The sequence below is a fragment of the Phalangium opilio genome, unplaced genomic scaffold (assembly GCF_054372755.1).
Source record: "Phalangium opilio isolate 3A_F unplaced genomic scaffold, DU_Popi_V2 ptg000390l_1, whole genome shotgun sequence".
NCBI lineage: Eukaryota > Metazoa > Arthropoda > Arachnida > Opiliones > Phalangiidae > Phalangium > Phalangium opilio.
Window position 1 is genome coordinate 3648864 of NW_028324234.1, and position 20726 is coordinate 3669589.

Here is a 20726-nt window from a genome sequence, read left to right on the forward strand (position 1 = left end):
TAATCTCGGTCTTTGGGATCCAGTGAAATCTGTAGAAAGGCTTTTTCTACGTCGGCCATTATTCCAATTCGATGCATTCTGAATCGAAGTAATATTTCCAAGAGGTTAGGGTTGAGATTGGGACCAGGTGAAAGACAGTCATTTAGTGATTTAGATCCCTTTTCCTTTGAGGAGGCGTCAAAGACTATACGCGTCTTTGTGGTCGTTTTGTCCCCTCGTTCTATCTCGAAGTGCGGAATGTGATACGTTGATCCGGAACATTGTCGTTAGTTAGGGCTTCAATAATGTCTTGATCCAAGTAGTCGTCGATAACTTCTTTATATCTGAGGAACAATGCTGGGTTTCTTTGAAATCGTTTAATAAGGTTATTCATTCGTCTTGTTGCTATGGCCAAGTTGTCGTCGATCCGTGAATATTCAGCCTTCCAAGGCAATTGGACTTGGTAGCGACCATCCACCATTGTGATGGTAGAACGATGATGATCAATGATATCTTGTTCCGTCTTTGTGATTTGTGGATTCTCTTCTATACCCAAGGCTTCAAGTTCCCAGACTCGTCGCAAACACTGTGATAAAAGGTCTTGTTCTACTGCTAAGGTCATAGCCACGGACGACTGGACGTTGAGGTTAGCCGAGACTGGGGTAGGTCCTTGGACAGACCAGCCAAATACGGTTTCGACGTCTACTACTTCGCCGTCTAGTTTCTCGAACTTCTGCTTCGATAGCTTCCAATAATAATCAGCTCCGATCAATACTATTAGTTCCGGTGAGACTTTAGCTCCATTCAGTTCAGTGACTTCAGCCAGCTTCAGGCCCTTGCTAATCATCTGCTGTCCTATGTCGTCTCCAGGAACGCCTACCATGGCTCCACAAATTAGCGGCGATTCGATGAGGGTTAACTCAACTACTACGTCTGGATCTATTGTACTTCTTAGTTTGACTTTTACTCTTCTCTGGGTCTTGGTAGTTTCTCTGGTTTCTCCAAAGGGAGTGACTTTAACTAATTCTTCGGAAACAACAGGCAATTTCAAGGCTCTGGAAACATCTTCTCGTATAAATGATCGCTGGCTCCCGTTGTCAAATATACATCTTGCCAAGGTTTTACTGGTAGCTCCTTCCACGATGAGTGAAAGGGTCTGAAGATACACTTGAGAGTTCCTTAGTCCAAAGTCTTTCAGTGAAATTAGTCCAACTGCGATTTCAGAGGCGGGTTTCTCAGGCGTTTGTAACTTTTCTCTGCAGATGGAGGTGTGGTGATTTCTATTACAATACTGACATCTCCCACGGGACTTGCAGCGTCGGGCAGTATGCTCACTTCCGAGGCAATTGAAACATCTGTTTTTAGCTTTGATTGTCTCGATCTTTTCCTCATACGTTACATTGCAAATGTCTGGCTTATGACCTGGCTTCTCACTGAAAATGCAGGCGCTGGCGACTGTGGTGTTTAAGGCTACTGTGGTTGGAATCCGACTTCTCGAGAAATTGTTGAAGGGTCTCATTGAACTTTCTTCGTTCCTAGATCTCTGGTAGGAGGGTTCGGCCTTCTTCTCTAGCACGGATGGTTTATTCATGATGAGTGCTCTTTCTCTACTCTCAACTTCTCGTCTGATGTATTCTAAAAGATAATCCAGGTCCCACTCGTCTTCGTCGTCAATCTTCTTGTATTCCAAGTTGAGCTCAGAGGGGAGGCAGTTCATCAAGATGGTATACAGCATACTACAGTAGGTGGTTGACTGGACTCCTAAGGTTTCCAAGCTCTTTATTTGCGTGTCGCAGGTATCATATAGCTGGCGTAGGGCTTGTACGTCACTCGAACTTTTGACTTGGACTAATTGAATTAGCTTGTTCATATGGGCTCGCATGTTGTGGTTCTTTTTTCCAAAGCGATTCTTCAACGTCTGCACAGCATGGTCGCAGTTCTCGTTGCTTAATGAATAGGCTTTAATGGATCTCAGTGCGGGACCTTCCAGATAGGATTTAAGGTAATTAAACTTGTCAGTCTTGGCGAAAGATCTGTTCTGATCAATAGAGGTGCTAAAGGATCCCCAGAACTCCAGCCATTGAGTTGGCTCTCCGTCGAACTTCTGAATCGTAAGATGTGGAAGCTTGACTGTGGCTTGTCCAGCCTGTGATTCTGTCTTAGTTTGGCCTTGCAATGATGAAACGGTGTTCACAATCCCCAAGAGGTGAAGGATGTTTCTTTTGGCTTCTTGGATAGTTTCGTCATACGCCTCTAAAGAGTCCATCTCACTCGTTATTTTCTCATCGTCCTCGTCTGGTATTAACGCCAATATCTTTTCATTCACTTCAGCTAGTTTCTTTTGCTTATCTTCAAGTTGGTGATAGTATTTCTCAAACGTTTTTCGGTTGAATTCCTCGTTGTTGAATGCCAGTTCCTCTTCAATCTTCTCAATCAGCGCATCCGTTCGGGCTTGATATGCTGCTCGGGATTTCTTTAACTTGTCCATGATCTCGTACTTGGTCGTTGATCACTCACTCGGATTGGTTACGCGATTATCTCTACTCGATTTAGTTTCTGTCTCTCTCTCCCGGGTTTCGGCACCAAGAAATGTCGCGTCTACGTTAAATCAACGACTCAAGTATAACTTAGAACTTCATACTTTATTAAATAGTTGGCGTCAAGAATTTAAGATTAAAAACAACATTGCAAACTAACAACTGTTTCTATTGAGATATTGAAGGAACACTGCCTTCTAATTGATAATCCCTAGCTTTTTATACAATCACTAAGAAATAACTAGTCTAAAGAAATACGTCAGAGAATACATAGATCGGCAGTAAAAAATACAATTTTTTGATAATAGCTTTTTGAGAACTTCAGCTTGCGACAAGGCATCCACTTAAGCGCAGTTGTTTTTGTGACCCTTGGCTAGATATTTCAAAATTATGAAGATTAAAAGGTTTTTAATAATACTTATTCTGGGTTAAAACCTTTGAACCATTCTTGCCTAGTTTATCCGAAAAAACATTATTATTATTGTTATCATGCTGGTACAGTACCACTTAATGATCGTTCTTAAATTTTGCTTCTTGGTTTTCTATAAAATAAACCGAAGAAACAAAATTGGATAATCGAAGTCTGTAAGTTAGAATGTAGAGCTACAATCCTAATAACTCGACAGCGGATGTCCTCCCTGCTGAAGAAATGTAATTAGGATTGGATAATTGCTTTACAATAAAGACATATTTTGATCAGAAATATATGAATAATTCAACATTGAAGAAAATTTAAAAGTCTTTTTATTGAGGAAGTTTAAAAGAAGTTGATCTTTACAGTGCTCTCAACATACTGTTGAAATTAAAGAATGTTGAATTTGTCTTCTCTTTCGTCAAAGCATCAATGTGGCTGTTGCGGACGGTTTACTGTACAATTCCTTCTTTGTTTGGTATGATTTTCTAATCGAATACTATTTCACAAATCCACCAAACACTTCATCAAAATAAATGTACAGTTTAGATAAATCATAATTATAATTGCGTAACAGTGTAATATTTTAAAGTTATTAGAATATACATTATGTCGATTATGTAAGGTTTTTTTTTCTTTATTATTGAAATCGTGTTCAAGTGCCAGGTCCCAGGTGCAGTGTTGACTCCCCTTGGTTGAAGACGAACTACTTTCGACCTAGGCCTTTGTAAGAATATTTTAAATTAACGAGTGAGGCACCAATTTGAAATATCGATATTCTAAACCGTTAATGCAATTTGTATTCAAAAGACCAAAGTTCGTAAAATTGTAATTTTACAAAAGTATACTTGTATTTGAAATCAATCTATTGTAGACTAATTGCGGCTAATCGCCTATCAAAAGTATTACGGAATTTTCACGTCTCAAAATACAAAACCATAACGTCATATTTGATTAGAAAAGGAAACCATATATATTTTTTTTTAACTAAATACATAAAACAACAATAATCGTAAGAAACAGAAATCTTACTTCCAGGGGCTATGAAACAAAAATGAATAAAAAAAATAAATCAGAAAATGTTATTAAACTAAGCATAAAATTAATAAATGTAATCGAAACTTACGGACTATGCAAAATAAAATATTTAAAGAAAAAAATAAAACGCAAAAATGTTATTAAACTAAGCATGTAATTAATAAATATTATCGAAATAAACAGGAAAATCTCACGGACTATGCAAAACAAAATGTTAAAAATAAAAAAATAAAACGAAAATGTTATCAAACTCGGTAAAGCATAGAATTAATAAATATAATGGTAATAAACAGAAAGTTCTTACTTCCTATGAAAAAAAAAAACAATTTAGTTAAAGATAAAATAAAACAGAACATGTTATATAGGAATAGAATTGTATAAAAATTAACAGAAAAATTTTACCATCTATGAAAAACAAAAAGTTTGAAGATATAATAAGAAAAAATGTTAAAAAACTAATAATAAATAAGAACAGGAAGTAAAAATGAAAATCTTACCCACTATGCAAAAAAAAACGTTTAAAGAAAAATAAAATGGAAAAGGTTATCAAACAAGGTAAGCATAGAATTAATAAATTCCATCGAAATAAACAGAAAATTCTTACGTCCTATAAAAAACAAGATGTTTAAAGATGAAATAAAAAATAATATGTTGTAAAACAAGGTATAAAATTATATGAAAATAAAGAGAAAAATCTTACCGGCTATGAAAGAAGCACAATGTTTAAAGATAAAATAAAACGGAAATTGTTAACGATCTAAGCATAGAATTTATAAATAAAACTCGAAATAAACCGGAATACCTTACCCACTATGAAAAACAAAATGTTTAAAATAAAACGGATATTTTAACAAACAAAGTATAGAATTAATAAATAAAAAATCTATAGAATTAATAAATAAAAAATCTAAGTAAAGAGAAAAATCTTACTGACTATGCAAAACCAAATGTTTAAAGATAAAATAAAACGAAAAATGTTAACGAACTAGGCATAGAATTAATAAAGAGAAACTTAAAATAAACTGAAAAATCTTACGGACTATGCAAAACATGTTTATAGGTAAAATGAAACGGAAAATGTTAACAAATTAGGCATAGAATTACTAAATAATAAATTAAGATAAACAAAAAGATCTTACGGTCTATGCAAAACAAGATGTTTAAAGATAAAATAAAACGAAAATTGTTAACGAACTAGACTTAGAATTAAAAAATAAAAATTCAAGATAAACCAAGAAAATCTTACAGACTATGCAAAACATAATGTTTAAAGGTAAAATTAAACGGAAAATTTTAACAAACTAGGTATAGAATTAATGAGAACTGGAAATAAATAGAAAAATCTTACGGACTATGCAAAACAAAATGTTTAAAGAAAACGTAAATGTTAACATATTGGGCATAGAATTAATAAATAAAAACCCGAAATAAACAGAAAAATCTTACTGCCTGCAAAACAAAATATTTGAAGATGAAATGAAACGAAAAATGTTATCAAAACAGGCATAGAATTAATAAAGCTCAAGATAAACCGAAAAAATCTTACGGACTATAAAAAACCAAATGTTTAAAAGCAAAATAAAACGTAAAATGTTAACAAACTATGGGCATAGAATTAATAAATAGAAACTAGAGATAAACAGAAAATCTTACTGTCTATACAACACCAAATGTTTAAAGGTAAAATAAAATGGAAAATAATATCAAATTATTGAAATATTTAATAAACACTCGAATTAAACAGAAAAAATCTTACCAACTATGGAAAAAAATGTTTCGAAATAAAAAAGTTATCAAACTAGGCATAGAATAAATAAATAATCGAAATATACAGATACATCTTACATCCTATGTAAAACAAAATAAACAGACATGAAAAAACGTTTAAAAATAAAAAGATAAATGTTATCAAACTAAGCTAAGAATTAATAAAAAAAATTGAAATGAATACAGAAATCTTACCTCCTGTGCGTGGCAGAATGTTCAAAAATAAAATTTCAATTTAAACATATGCTAAGACTTGGCCTAATTAATTAAATGACCCATGGATGGAAAGAAGAATAAGAAGAAGAAGATAAAAAGATGGTCTGGGCCCACCCTGCCATTATTGACAACCTTCGACAAAGGAAGGATTTAATGGGCTAAAGATGTTTTGGAACTAAGAGCCGCACAATTAAAAACGTTTACCACGCAACTAATTGAACTTGAGTGTCCTCAAAATTATACCAAAATATTCTTCATTTTAACACATATACTAGAAGCCGGATACGATCTTCTTCTTAATATTTTTCCTCCATGAATGTATCAGGGAGCCATATATAAAAGTAGATAGAAGGAACCATCCACCCATCCATCACGAAGTTTGGCCCGTCTCTTAAAACCAACCAATATCTCACTGGTTCTCATAAACCTGCCTAAGCGCTACGCGATCGTGGGGGGGACCGAGGGAATAACGCACACACGGAATAACGTATAATCGGAATAACGCATACAAACCGGAATAAGGCATAATGGGAATAAGGCATAAACGGAATAGCGCATAAACGGATTAACGCATAACCGGAATAACGTATAACCGGATTAACGCATAACCGGAATAACGTATAACCGGATTAACGCATAAACGGAATAACGCATAGCCGGAATAACGCATAACCGGATTAACGCATAGCCGGAATAACGTATAACCGGATAAACGCCTAACCGGAATAACGCATAACCGGAATAGCGCATAACCAGAATTACGCACAAACGGAATAACGCATAAACGGAATAGCGCATAAACGGATTAACGCACAAATGGAATAACGCATAGCCGGAATAACGCATAACCGGATTAACGCCTAACCGGAATAACGCATAACCGGAATAGCGCATAACCAGAATTACGCACAAACGGAATAACGCATAAACGGAATAGCGCATAAACGGATTAACGCATAAACGGAATAACGCATAAACGGAATAGCGCATAAACGGAATACGTTTAACCGGATTAACGCATAAACGGAATAACGCATAAACGGAATAAAGTATAACCGGATTGACGTACAACCGGAATAACGTATAACCGGATTAACGCATAAACGGAATAACGCATAAACGGAATAACGTATAACCGGATTAACGCATAAACGGAATAACGTATAACCGGATTAACGCATAACCGGAATAACGTATAACCGGATTAACGCCCAACCGGAATAACGTATAACAGGATTAAAGCATACACGGAATGGCGCATAAACATTTAGAGACGGTCCCCTATCATGGCTTTAGGAAGGTTCTGTTCGGATCTCACCTGAGCTACGCTTTCAACGCTTCTAGCAGAAATGGAAGAGTTTCTTGACGTCATAGACTTATAGAAAGTAGTACGAGATCGCTGCCGATTTTTGGAACTAAAGCTACTTTATGAGCCAATCCACGGCTTGTTTCAACGAAGTGTACAATGGTTTTTATATCTATATACTTTTGATGATATTTACAGAGGCGTAGCCAGGGATTTTGATGCCCAGGGCGGTTGCGGCTGTTAAAGGGGTTAACCCCCAATTCACCCAATTTAAAACACCCAATTCGCATTTACCCAAGCCTCAATCAACCCAATTCCCAGTTCTCCTATTCCAATTAACCCAATATTGCATACCCAAAAAGACTCAAATAGAGTAGAATTTGATGGTTTTATTTATTTATTTTTTCATTCCATAAGGGATTAACGCATAAACGGAATAACGCATAGCCGGAATAACGCATAACCGGATTAACGCATAGCCGGAATAACGTATAACCGGATAAACGCCTAACCGGAATAACGCATAACCGGAATAGCGCATAACCAGAATTACGCACAAACGGAATAACGCATAAACGGAATAGCGCATAAACGGATTAACGCACAAATGGAATAACGCATAGCCGGAATAACGCATAACCGGATTAACGCCTAACCGGAATAACGCATAACCGGAATAGCGCATAACCAGAATTACGCACAAACGGAATAACGCATAAACGGAATAGCGCATAAACGGATTAACGCATAAACGGAATAACGCATAAACGGAATAGCGCATAAACGGAATAACGTATAACCGGATTAACGCATAAACGGAATAACGCATAAACGGAATAAAGTATAACCGGATTGACGTACAACCGGAATAACGTATAACCGGATTAACGCATAAACGGAATAACGCATAAACGGAATAACGTATAACCGGATTAACGCATAAACGGAATAACGTATAACCGGATTAACGCATAACCGGAATAACGTATAACCGGATTAACGCCCAACCGGAATAACGTATAACAGGATTAAAGCATACACGGAATGGCGCATAAACATTTAGAGACGGTCCCCTATCATGGCTTTAGGAAGGTTCTGTTCGGATCTCACCTGAGCTACGCTTTCAACGCTTCTAGCAGAAATGGAAGAGTTTCTTGACGTCATAGACTTATAGAAAGTAGTACGAGATCGCTGCCGATTTTTGGAACTAAAGCTACTTTATGAGCCAATCCACGGCTTGTTTCAACGAAGTGTACAATGGTTTTTATATCTATATACTTTTGATGATATTTACAGAGGCGTAGCCAGGGATTTTGATGCCCAGGGCGGTTGCGGCTGTTAAAGGGGTTAACCCCCAATTCACCCAATTTAAAACACCCAATTCGCATTTACCCAAGCCTCAATCAACCCAATTCCCAGTTCTCCTATTCCAATTAACCCAATATTGCATACCCAAAAAGACTCAAATAGAGTAGAATTTGATGGTTTTATTTATTTATTTTTTCATTCCATAAGGGATACACTTACTTGAAGTGTATAACCGCTCCAAAGAGGAAGAGACGTCCTCCTTACCAAACCAAACCTAACCTTACATAACATAACAGTAACGTTTTGGAAAAGGCATATTATTTGAGAAGTCAATGAAGCTAAACATCAATATTTTGGAAAAGGCGTAACATTGTTAAATGATTAATAAAATGTTATTAACCTAACCTAACCTAACATAACATAACATAAAATAACAGTAATGTTTTGGAAAAGGCGAGATCCGAACAGAACCTTCCTAAAGCCATGATAGGGGACCGTCCCTAAATGTTTATGCGCCATTCCGTGTATGCTTTAATCCTGTTATACGTTATTCCGGTTGGGCGTTAATCCGGTTATACGTTATTCCGGTTATGCGTTAATCCGGTTATACGTTATTCCTGCTATGCGTTATTCCGTTTATGCGTTAATCCGGTTATACGTTATTCCGGCTATGCGTTATTCCGTTTATGCGTTAATCCGGTTATACGTTATTCCGGTTATGCGTTAATTCGGTTATACGTTATTCCGTTTATGCGTTAATCCGTTTATGCGTTAATCCGGTTATACGTTATTCCGGTTATACGTTAATCCGGTTATACGTTATTCCGTTTATGCGTTATTCCGTTTATGCGTTAATCCGGTTATACGTTATTCCGTTTATGCGCTATTCCTTTTATGCGTTATTCCGTTTATGCGTTATTCCGTTTATGCGTTAATCCATTTATGCGCTATTCCGTTTATGCGCTATTCCGTTTGTGCGTAGATCTGGTTATGCGCTATTCCGGTTATGCGTTATTCCGTTTATGCGTTAATCCGGTTATACGTTATTCCGATTATGCGTAAATCCGGTTATACGTTGTTCCGCCTATGCGTTATTCCGTTTATGCGTTAATCCTGTTATACGTTATTCCGGTTATGCGTTAATCCGGTTATACGTTATTCCGGTTATGCGTTAATCCCGTGTGTGCGTTATTTCCCTTCCCCGTGGGGGAGTCGGTGCGCTCCGACTTGGAGAATTCATTCCGTCCTTCTACTTTAAGGTATGACTCCCTGAATGAACAATTAAAACAAAAAAATCTTACTCTCTGTTCAAAACGCAACATTTAAAAAGAAAAATAAAATGATAATTATATTTTCAATTTAGACATACAATAAATAATTAAGCATTCGCAATAAGTAAAGAGTAGGCCTACTTACTCACTATTCATAGCAAAGGTTTTCAGGGAAATGTATTAAAGACAAAAAAAATGTTTTTCAACTTGAAATCGTAAATTCAGAAAAGCAGTAAAACTTACTATCTATTAAAGAACAGAAATAAAGAAAAAAGTGTTATTAAAGATGAGATAATTATTAAACGAAATAAAAGGTGAACTTACGATCTTTATGTAGGGCAAAAGGGTTTCAGTGAAATAATCATGAAAGAAAAGTTGATCAAATTTTAATTAATACATAATTAAAATATTTCAAATAAACAGTGGAACTTTTTCTCAAAAATTAATTATGGAAATAAGAAGTGTATACTTACGAACTATTCACAAAGTAAGTGAAACGATATAATTTTTATTAAACTTAATATTGTAAAATTTATCCAATTAAAAGAGAAACTTACGGCCTGTAACACGGTGTTTAAAAGAAATAAACAAAATACGTGTAATAAAAGTTCAAATAATAAATAAGCACAGAAATGAGCGTATATACCTTCTATTCATACATGGCGCAATGTTTTTGGTAAAGTAAATAGGACATTCTAAAATTAAATTTAACGAAAATTGGATTAAAAGATAAACTTACCGTCTAATCGTAGCGCCAAAGATTTAAGTCGAATAAGCACAAAACATGTTTTAAGTTCTCAATTCACACATAATAGTTATAACGAACTTACTCTCTGTTCAAAGCGTAATGTATTAGTTGAAAAATAAATTAGAAAAAATTTGTTTTCAATTAAGCTTAAATAATAAATAATAGCAGAAGTGAGATGAGACTAGAAGTGAAGGGCTCTAGCATTGGTGATAGATCCTGGGATTAGTGAACAAATTTGAAGATTTTACGCCGCTTCAATCGCGCCTACGCTAGAGAGAAAAAAATGTGTCGAGTTCCAAAAAAATTTCTTACTTCTTCCCCTCAACCTAAAGCGGCGAAACACGGACGCGGGTTCTTGAATCTAGTTCGGCCTTCTACCACCGCAAGCGTCTCACGTTTTGGAGGGGAAATTCTGAAACCGCCACTAGAGGGCCAATCGTTGGTGTGTTATCAAGAATATTCACTTTCGCCAAGTGAAGAATTTGGTTAGCTCAGTACTTCTAGTCTCATCTCACTTCTGATAATAGTAACAATCAAAGGACACTTACTGGCTGTTTCATGTCGTGGTGCTACTTAGGAAAACAAAAAGAAAATATATTCAGATGATGTTATGGTTACAATTCGACCTCCTTCTATTCAAGCTACAACTAAACCTGAAGCTAATTAATATCATCAGAATGAGGCTGCAGAACGCAATAACTTCTCTCAAATCAACTGATATATCTTAAAGAGTTTGCACTTGGTGTGGTCAATATATCATAATTTATTTCTATCAGGGATAGATTTAATTTTAGAAGTAGAAATGGAGAACTGTTATTGCTTACTTCAGTCCGACTCATAGCCCAGTATAGAGCCCCTCCGTCCAACACGTAACGAAAATTTTAAATTATCTTATTGGCTCAGTTTTAAACTACGTTTTGATGACGTAGCTGACGGGGACGGCGAAAAATACGTAATTCCTTTTTACCTCTGTCGCTATGACCCGCCGCTTCTTTCATTCCTCTCAGTCCCGTGGAAGGGGGTTCGGGACTATGACAGCGCGCCCAGATTACCCTGTTCTCCATTCCTACTTCTCAAATTAAATCTATCCCTGTTTCTATACAGTGTGGAACCCTTGGCCGGCGACCAGCCTCGTTATTTACCCAAAATATAATGAGGTGATAATTACCGTCAGATTCGATATTTTGCACCAGACTGAAAATGGAAAACATCAAGATGATAAGAAGCAAAGACGAGCGAACGAGAGTCTGAAGGAATAACATCTTTGTATAACTGTAAAAAATCACATATTTATGGTAAGATAAATTTGTTTTGAAAAATTTAACTACTTGTCCGGAAATTTTGTTGGACAGTTGGCAAATATCACTAAAATTGCATGACTTTCAATAATTACAGGTAGCGATGAAAATGTGCTAATAGTTCCACAGACACATAAAAATTAAAAAAACCTATCAGATGTAAAGCTACCTCATAATATCCTAAATCGTGACAAAATGTTAGAAGTTTACCGGACACTGGCCTGTATTTAAGTCCCCTGATTACATGGTAGACAATAGCACTTAAAAAAATTTAGGTGCACCTGGCCAGTCGCTTTAATATTCAAGCCCAATTAGTTTACAAACAATGGATTCAAACAGTCACTGTTATTAAAATATTAACAAACAAATCCAATTTGATAAGCTGCGAGCGAAACGGGAGGCACGGTGTGGTGTTAGACAAGATGAGAGCACCTGATCCTTCAATTAAAGGGACTGTAAAGTATCGGCGGACCGGTGAATTTTTTTCTTAAAAAAACCCACCCGACCCATCCTCCCCTCTCTTGTGATTGGTTGAGTGCCGCTCTGCTTCTGTCGCTTAGTATTTTACACGTATTCTAGCCCATTTTAGCTACCAAATCCTTTCTAAGCCTATTTGACCTAGAATGGTGATATGCAAAAACCTAACATTTTAATTAAATTCATCAGAAATTTAATGAAACTTTTTCCTTTTCGTTCAAGAAATACACTTTTTTTTTAATTTTTAAAAATATTTCCCACGGCCTCGGCCTCCAAGAAATTCAAAATAGAAAGTGTGGTCACTATTCAAACCACTGGAAAGAAAAGCAAATGTAATTTACGACGTCGTCCATAAATGACAAGTTGACGTACAACGTATTGTATTCGTGATGACTGACAAACGCGGTGTTTCAATATAATTATATAACATGTAGCAAAAACCAGAATATCAGACTTGTGACTTAGGTATCATTCGATAGGAGGTGAAAACTAACACTAAACCTTTTTAAACAGATTCATTTATGCTTCAAAATACTTACATTTGAGTACGGTCGTATCTGCTGGAATGAAGGAACGTTTTGCGTATAATTGTGGGAGGCAGTCTCTTATGTAGAAATTCAAATGCGGTTTTATCTTTGGTTTTATTAAAACCGTCAAATAGGAAACGAGACTGAAAACCGTGTAGTTCTAGCTCATATCCCATTTGTTCTAGATTCAAAAATACCAACATAATTTTGTTTGAAGTTTGAAAACTAGGAAAAATCCAGCGCGTTCAATGACTTTATAAAATAGCATATTTCGTTATAACATGCATACGTCAACCATACTCTCCATAATTTCTGCTGGAAAGGATATTTCTTTAGGTTGTGAAAGGGTAAAGGGTCGCAGTGGCGTCGCTAGGCCTTTTTTGGGGGCTATAGCCCCCCCCCCAAATTCCAAACTTAGCCCCCCCAAAGTAATTCGTAAACCCTACCAAAAAATTGCTGTTAGCAACCTAAAATTCTGTACCAATATATAAAAAATTTTCAATATCAAACATTAAAATTTTTAAGAAAAAAACAGATGGAGACAAGTAAAATGTTTCATGTTCTTTCGAAGGGAGTCCCAATAGTGTGGACTAAAAGCTAACCAAAACTAAAAATAAACCTAAGACGAGTGAAAATCCTTCATAATCGGTTCCGTATCAGTCTTCATCAATAAAAGGTTGTATATCTTTAAAATACGAATAATTTCACGTTGACACAAATTTACGGATAGTTTTAAAGGTCTACACATTTTCCAATGAACCCATTATGCAATTATAAAAAACGTCTTGGTTTAGACCAAGGCCGAAAAAACAAACGATATGTGTGAGGTTTATCATTTGACTGAAGTTCAGATATTGCAATTGTTTTAGTTATTTTTATCCATTTAATCCTTAATCAATATTAAATTCAATCAACTGATTTTACTGTTAATCGATCCATTCCCTCTAAATTAATTTAAAAAATTACATATCTACGCTTTTTCAAGAACAATTACATTTTCCGAAAACATTTTATCATGAAATTAATTATTTTGAAGGGAGTAGGTGTTGAGATGTCAATATTGAATATTTGAAATATTCTACTGACTTTCTAAAAAGAGCAAGTGAACTTTGACATAATTCGAAAGGAAAATGTAAATATTTAATAGTGGATGCCAAACATTTAATTTCGTTAATCGAAGTGCCACATTCCTATTGTCGCCTCTATGAAGAAAAGATTGCACTGCAATTTCCCTCTCCGTGCTTTAGAATTTCTTGGTCATAATTCAGTCTTCATTTGAAACGTCACCACTCCTTTCTACATTGTTGGCCCTACTTGTACACCGGTTACAAATTACGTGTAATCATTTTAGTACGCATAAAGACCATTTCGGAAAACACACAGGAGCGAGGCCACCATTGGGCTATTCTCCCTCACAAGAAGGGTCACCGCCAGACTAGGCTAGTCAACTCTCACTGCCTATAGCGGTGCTTCTAAGCAAGAGAGAGAGAAGACCTCAATGGTGGCATCACCCCTTTGTTTTAATGATCTGTATGTAATTTCCAAAATGGTCCACTCACTTACAAATGTACACCGATTACACTGAGTGATCGGTCCTTCAGGCGCTAGCGAGTGTCAAGCCCGACCGTAATCTTTCATGTACACGGATGTTTTATAGTTTTAGGTTATTAAGGAGAGTCATGTACCGTTCACTAATGTGAAAAGGTTTCGAACTATATGATAATATTGGCTGAGTGTGTTGCGACGGCTCAGATGACCCATACACTGGAACCACTTACTAAAAGAAACCACACAGGATAAACGTTGTTGCTTTGTCTTATGAGGACGACATTAGTTTATAAATAAGTTTGAGCGAAATAAGTTATTTATCATAATTTCTTGAACATCAGTCTTCTCAGAAACTTACTACAGATTTAAACTTTTTTGGTGCAAACTTCAAAATTTGTCAAGCCAGCCTTAATTAAAACAATGCCCGTCAAGGTGCTTTCAAGTTAGTAATCGTCGACACGAAATCCCTTCAAAATAATTAATTTCATGATAAAATGTTTTCGGAAAATGTAATTGTTCTTGAAAAAGCGTAGATTTGTAATTTTTTCAATTAATTTAGAGGGAATGGATCGATTAACAGTAAAATCAGTTGATTGAATTTAATATTGATTAAGGATTAAATGGATAAAAATAAATAAAACAATTGCAATATCTGAACTTCAGTCAAATGATAAACCTCACACATATCGTTTGTTTTTTCGGCCTTGGTCTAAACCAAGACGTTTTTTTATAATATCTGTCACTTCAGTCTTAAGGCTCTTTCAGACGATCCAACTTTTTGACTCAGCTTGATGGGTCAACTCGAGTTCAATCAACTAGTTGGATCGTGTGAATAGACGCTGGATGAGTTGAATCACCAAAAAAGTTGGCTTGGAAAAATTGGGTCAGTGATCCAATTTTTGCTGACTCAACTTTTTAATTTCATTTCTCCAGCCAATCAAAATGAATTACAAAAAAAGCCATTTACGCGGGTTATTTTAAGTGCCAAGCACTGAAAAAGTTCCATTTGGTGGTAAAAGTTTAGTCGTGTGAAAAGGAAGGATTTACTTCACGTTTCTCTTCAAAAGTTGGGCAAGTTGATACAACTTTTTGACCCATCGAGCTGAGTCAAAAAGTTGGATCGTCTGAAAGAGCCTTTAATGTAATTAAAATTTGAATAAATTTATTTTTGATTTACCGTCCTACATTTGGGGTTGATCTATTTCTAATTGCTTAAAGAAGTACTTAATTATCGTTAATTACATTTAACTTATATCCAATAACATTGATTTTCATAAGCATATAATGTGGTACTTTATTCATGAAAGAAGTTTAACAAGATGGCCCCGGCCAAATTAGAGCCCCATCGTTTGTAAGGTTCCATCTATCGAGAACATTCTATCTTTGGAATAGGTATTAGTTACCCTTAATCCCCATCCATTTTAAATCATCAATAAATCCCTAACACATTTAAAAGCATCAATAAAAATCACCAATAAAGAAAATCTTCATTAGTGAATAGCCCATCGATGCGTTGCTTTTAACAGCGCTAAAATGATTGCTTGGAACCACTAAATAATCCCAATCCCTTTTAAAATTGGCAATGACTTTTTGTACATCAAACCATGTGGCTAAAAAACAGATAGTTATAGTGATTATCCACTCGATGAGTTTACAACATAGAATCTTTTAGATTTATAACATGGACTTATGCCCAGAAGCATTTGAAAGAGAGAGAATTCGGTAAAACACCCAACTTGAGTTCTTTCGTAGTGTAAACCCCGAACTTTTTATTCTATAGAAAGTTGTTCGGATTCTTAGAATATTCATGGCTTAAAGTGTGACAAATTTTAAAGAGAGAACGAAATCTCTCATTTACGGTAAGGCAATATGACAAATTGTGGTGTTCATAAAAGATATGCATATATTACTGTTTGTTCATTAATATTTTCACACTGCATCCGCATTGAACTATTATAGATAAATCATCAGCCTTTCCACCTTTAAAATCACCAATGAATGAAAAATATCACCTAAACACAATTTATCCCTTTTCACTCTACGTGCGTTCATTCATATGTGCATAGTGCATTCGTAATGCATTGTTATAGAGAAATCATAATCGCCACCCTTTGAAAATCAAAAATGCCTCTTTTCACTCTCCCTTAAAAAAGACGAACGATACTTCTTCTTCTTCTTCAGACCAAGTCAAACTAATACCCCCATCGTTAGATGTACATCAAACGATGTGGCTAAAAACGACAGTAATTGAAATATGGAAGAAAAATATTTGTTTCGTACACTGTATACACATACAGTGTTGTCGAGACCAGACCGACAGCTTCCTTTATGTACAACCCCCAATACTGCCACGGGTGATGTCATACTAAATTATACAGGGTGTAAATAAATGTTTAGAATTCATGTTTTATTGTATGCAAGTGACAACGAGCGACAAGGTACAAAAACAATACTGGAGAATATGCCTGAATGCAACAAAATATTTTAAAGCACAGTCCAACGATTAGTCTTAGAACCTGGGCCTCAAATTGCAACCTCTAAACTGTTTGGTAAACAGCTCAACGTAAATATTCGAAGTGTCTACCATTGTGGTTGAGGCCCTCTTCCAGACGACTGTCCATGTCTTGCAATACATTAGCAAACAGTAAACTCATGACGCATGGTAAGACTAATGGTATTGCCGTCTTAGGAAATCCTCGTCCGTTAAGGCTTGATGTAGGGGGGTATGATAATGCCCTTGTAAACTGGCACGAACAGTAGAATGGCTTAGTGCAACTTCTTGTTCCACCGCTCTATACTAGCATGAGATTGGCTTGAAAACTTTCTACGACGTAAAGTCTGTATCCTCATTACAGACTATACAGTCTCTTATACGTTCACGATCTTGCACTACCGAAATCACGAAGGTGCTCGCACCCGAATGCTGTCGGTGTGGAGACCGTTCGGCATAAAGCACTGCCTTTAGTTGAACGTTACCGCGACCTTCACCCAAAATAAACGTGCTGTCCAATTTGTCCTGGTTAGAACAGGTTGGCATTTTGCGAGACTAACTACTGTAATTCTACTACTTAGCTGCTACACTGAAAGACCCTGTATATCAAAAGAGACCGGAAGTTCTTCAAAGTTGAGTTTTCAAAGATTGCCAGCTTGGGCAGGTCATGGTGTGTATAATGGTGAAGGTCGCTTTAACGTTCGACACGTGACACCGCAGTATGTTTGGTCCTCCAATGTCCTGACCCGATAGGTCCAAACAATTACCATCCTGGTTTTTCGGCTCAGTGTTGCGGTATTGCCGGTACCATTAGAAATACAAGGTCTGTAGTGTTACAATTGTAACAATACGCCTGTTAAAAAGGCACAAATACTGCAAAAAAACGATTGTAATAATGGTTGGCCAATTTTTAAACACACATAACCTTAAACTTTGGACAAAATAAGGAAAACATAAAGGTTTCTTTGGGAATAACTTTGAAGAACGTCCGAGTTGTCTGTGGAACCGAGAAAAAAGGCCTTAGTGAAAAGTAATCGTCGTTACGTAGCAGTTAGGATCGAATTTAATTAGTCTCGTCTCTTAGCAATTACTGTTCTCTGACGAGGCTATTTAGGGATTGTACCTTAAACCTTCATAACGTGCATTTTTGGGTGGGCATTCTTGGAAACCAAATTATCGGACCCTTTTATTTTGATAAGAAAATCTCTGAAGGCATTTACTTGGACTTCCTGCGTCATGAGTTTGTTGCTTGTAAAGTTATTGCAAGACATGGACAGATGAAGAGTGCCTGCACCACAATGGTAGTAACGTTGAACATTTACGTTGACGTTGATGTGTACCAAACAGATTAGAGGTTGTAATTTGAGGCGCAAATTCCAAGATTTATCGTAAGACTGTGCTTCAAAATTTTCTGTTGCTCCCCCCCAGGTGATATTTCTGAAAAAGAAAATTTATTGAATTAGGGATAGCGAGAGATGGCTAGCGATGTGGCTTAGTTATGGGCTAGACGCCCTTGTTTTATTGGCAACATTATTACATTGAATATTGCCAGATTAAATTGTTGCTGGTGAACTATGTTAATTATATATTAAAATTTAAATGGAAAAGTTTCATTTTGACCCTACCCTAAAATTTTGTATTTGGAGCCTATTAATGCATTATTGTGATAATGTAATTAATTTTAGTGTTAAATAGGAAAAAATTTAGGCTGAAAGAACAACTCGCGTAGTTTAATCTTATTTTGTTATTTCAGTTAAGGGTTATCTAAAGTTACCCAAAAAACCTGTTGTTTTCGATTAATTTCACGTAAAATATGGTTATTAAGTTGATATTAACGGCTTATCTTCTTTCACTAGTGTTATTTCATTTTATTATACGAGTTTGAAACAAGAAATTCTCCCAAACTGCAAACTGTAGAGGAGTGAGTCGAGTGACTGTTTGACTCTTGCGGAACAATGACTATTTTGCCCCAACACTTTTAAATATCGCGCTCTCTTTTAAAAATGGGAAAAATGCTTTTAAATGACAATTTAATTAATCGTAAGAATTAAACGGGAAAATGAAGGCTGGTTGAAAGATAAGTGTAGTTTTAATTTTAATTTGTTAGTTTAATTATAAGGTATCCATGAATTAACCCAAAACATTCGTGTTTTGGGTTAATTTCACGTTAATTATACTTGATTAAGTTTAATTTAACGGCTAATCTTGTTTATCTAGTGTGGATTTAGTTTATAATACAAGTTTCAATAAAATGTTAACTTTAATTGCAATGACCCTAAAATTTTAATGTATGCGCTTTTGATGTATTTTAGCGATCATTATTATAATCATTAATTTGAAAGTGAAATAGAAAACTACTGTGCCTGTACGAAAAACTTGTGATGTTTTAATCTTAATTTGAGCGTGGTTCGTTAGAGTGGATTAAGCTTAAAATTTATTTGAATTTTTTTACCCTAATTGCAATGTTTAGTGCAGTTTAATATTTTTTCCACATATTCAGTTTTTAACCCAAAACCTTTGGTATCGTTCCTTTCAACCGAATTCCCAATGGACCGAAATCCCATTCGACCGAATATCCCGCAATGATTTTAGATTTCCAGCCCAATGGCTATATTCCCGATGGACCGAAATCCCAATCGTCCGAATATGCCCCTAAAAAATACATGAATATAACTTGAAACACTGTAGCCGTCAGCGATTCGGTGGTGTAGTGGAAACGGTGTTGGACTAAGAAGCGAAAGGTTGTTGGTTCGAATCTCCAAAAGGTATGTTAATAATATTAAAAGTATTATTTCGTGATACTAATTACAACGCTCACTTTCATTCCTTTCAAGGCAAGAGATATATAGAATTAATAAACAAATTGTGCTTAAAATGAAGTACAGTCTTAATGGTAGTTCCATCAATGTCTTTAAATTTTAAATTAAAATTTTAATATTTTGGTTTCGGGTGGGTTGGGTTGGGTTAGGTTAGGTTAGGTTAGGTTAGCTTAGGTTAGGTTAGGTTAGGTTAGGTTAGGTTAGGTTAGGTTAGGTTAGGTTAGCTTAGGTTAGGTTAGGTTAGGTTAGCTTAGGTTAGGTTAGCTTAGGTTAGTTTAGGTTTGGTTCCAATAATTCGTTGACACCTTTTCCAAAATATGCTCCTTTTAATTAGCCACCACCTTTTCCAAAATATTCTCCCTTTAAATAGCTACCACCTTTTCCAAAACATTATCCTATTAATTAGCTGCCACCTTTTCCAAAAGATTTTCCTATTAATTAGCTGCCACCTTTTTCAAAATATTCTCCTATTAATTAGCTGCAACCTTTTCCAAAACATTCTCTTACTAATTAGCTACCACATTTTCCAAAATATTCTCCTTTTAACTAGCTACCACCTTTTCCAAAATATGCTCCTTTTAATTAGCTACCACCTTTTCCAAAACATTCTCCTATTAATTAGCTGCCACCTTTTCCAAAATATTCTCCTATTAATTAGCTGCAACCTTTTCCAAAACATTCTCCTATTAATTAGCTGCCACCTTTTCCAAAATATGCTCCTATTAATTAGCTGCAACCTTTTCCAAAACATTCTCCTATTAATTAGCTGCCACCTTTTCCAAAATATTCTCCTATTAATTAGCTGCAACCTTTTCCAAAACATTCTCCTACTAATTAGCTGCCACATTTTCCAAAATATTCTCCTTTTAATTAGCTACCACCTTTTCTAAAATATTCTCCTATTAATTAGCTGCCACCTTTTCCAAAAGATTTTCCTATTAATTAGCTGCCACCTTTTCCAAAATATTCTCCTATTAATTATCT

At 35.6% G+C, this 20726-nt stretch overlaps 1 protein-coding gene across 1 annotated transcript; it reads right to left on the reverse strand.

Annotated features, from left to right (window-relative positions):
• Positions 1 to 220: 220 nt before the first annotated feature.
• Positions 221 to 2467, reverse strand: LOC149596242 (uncharacterized). Its single transcript, XM_089861407.1, has one exon. It carries the CDS (start codon positions 2465 to 2467, stop codon positions 221 to 223), a length of 2247 nt encoding a protein of 748 aa, XP_089717533.1.
• Between the last annotated feature and the right edge of the window lie 18259 nt (positions 2468 to 20726).

Coding starts and splice junctions, on each gene's coding strand:
- LOC149596242 (XM_089861407.1), bottom strand. CDS start 2,467: ATGGACAAGTTAAAGAAATCCCGAGCAGCATATCAAGCCCGAACGGAT.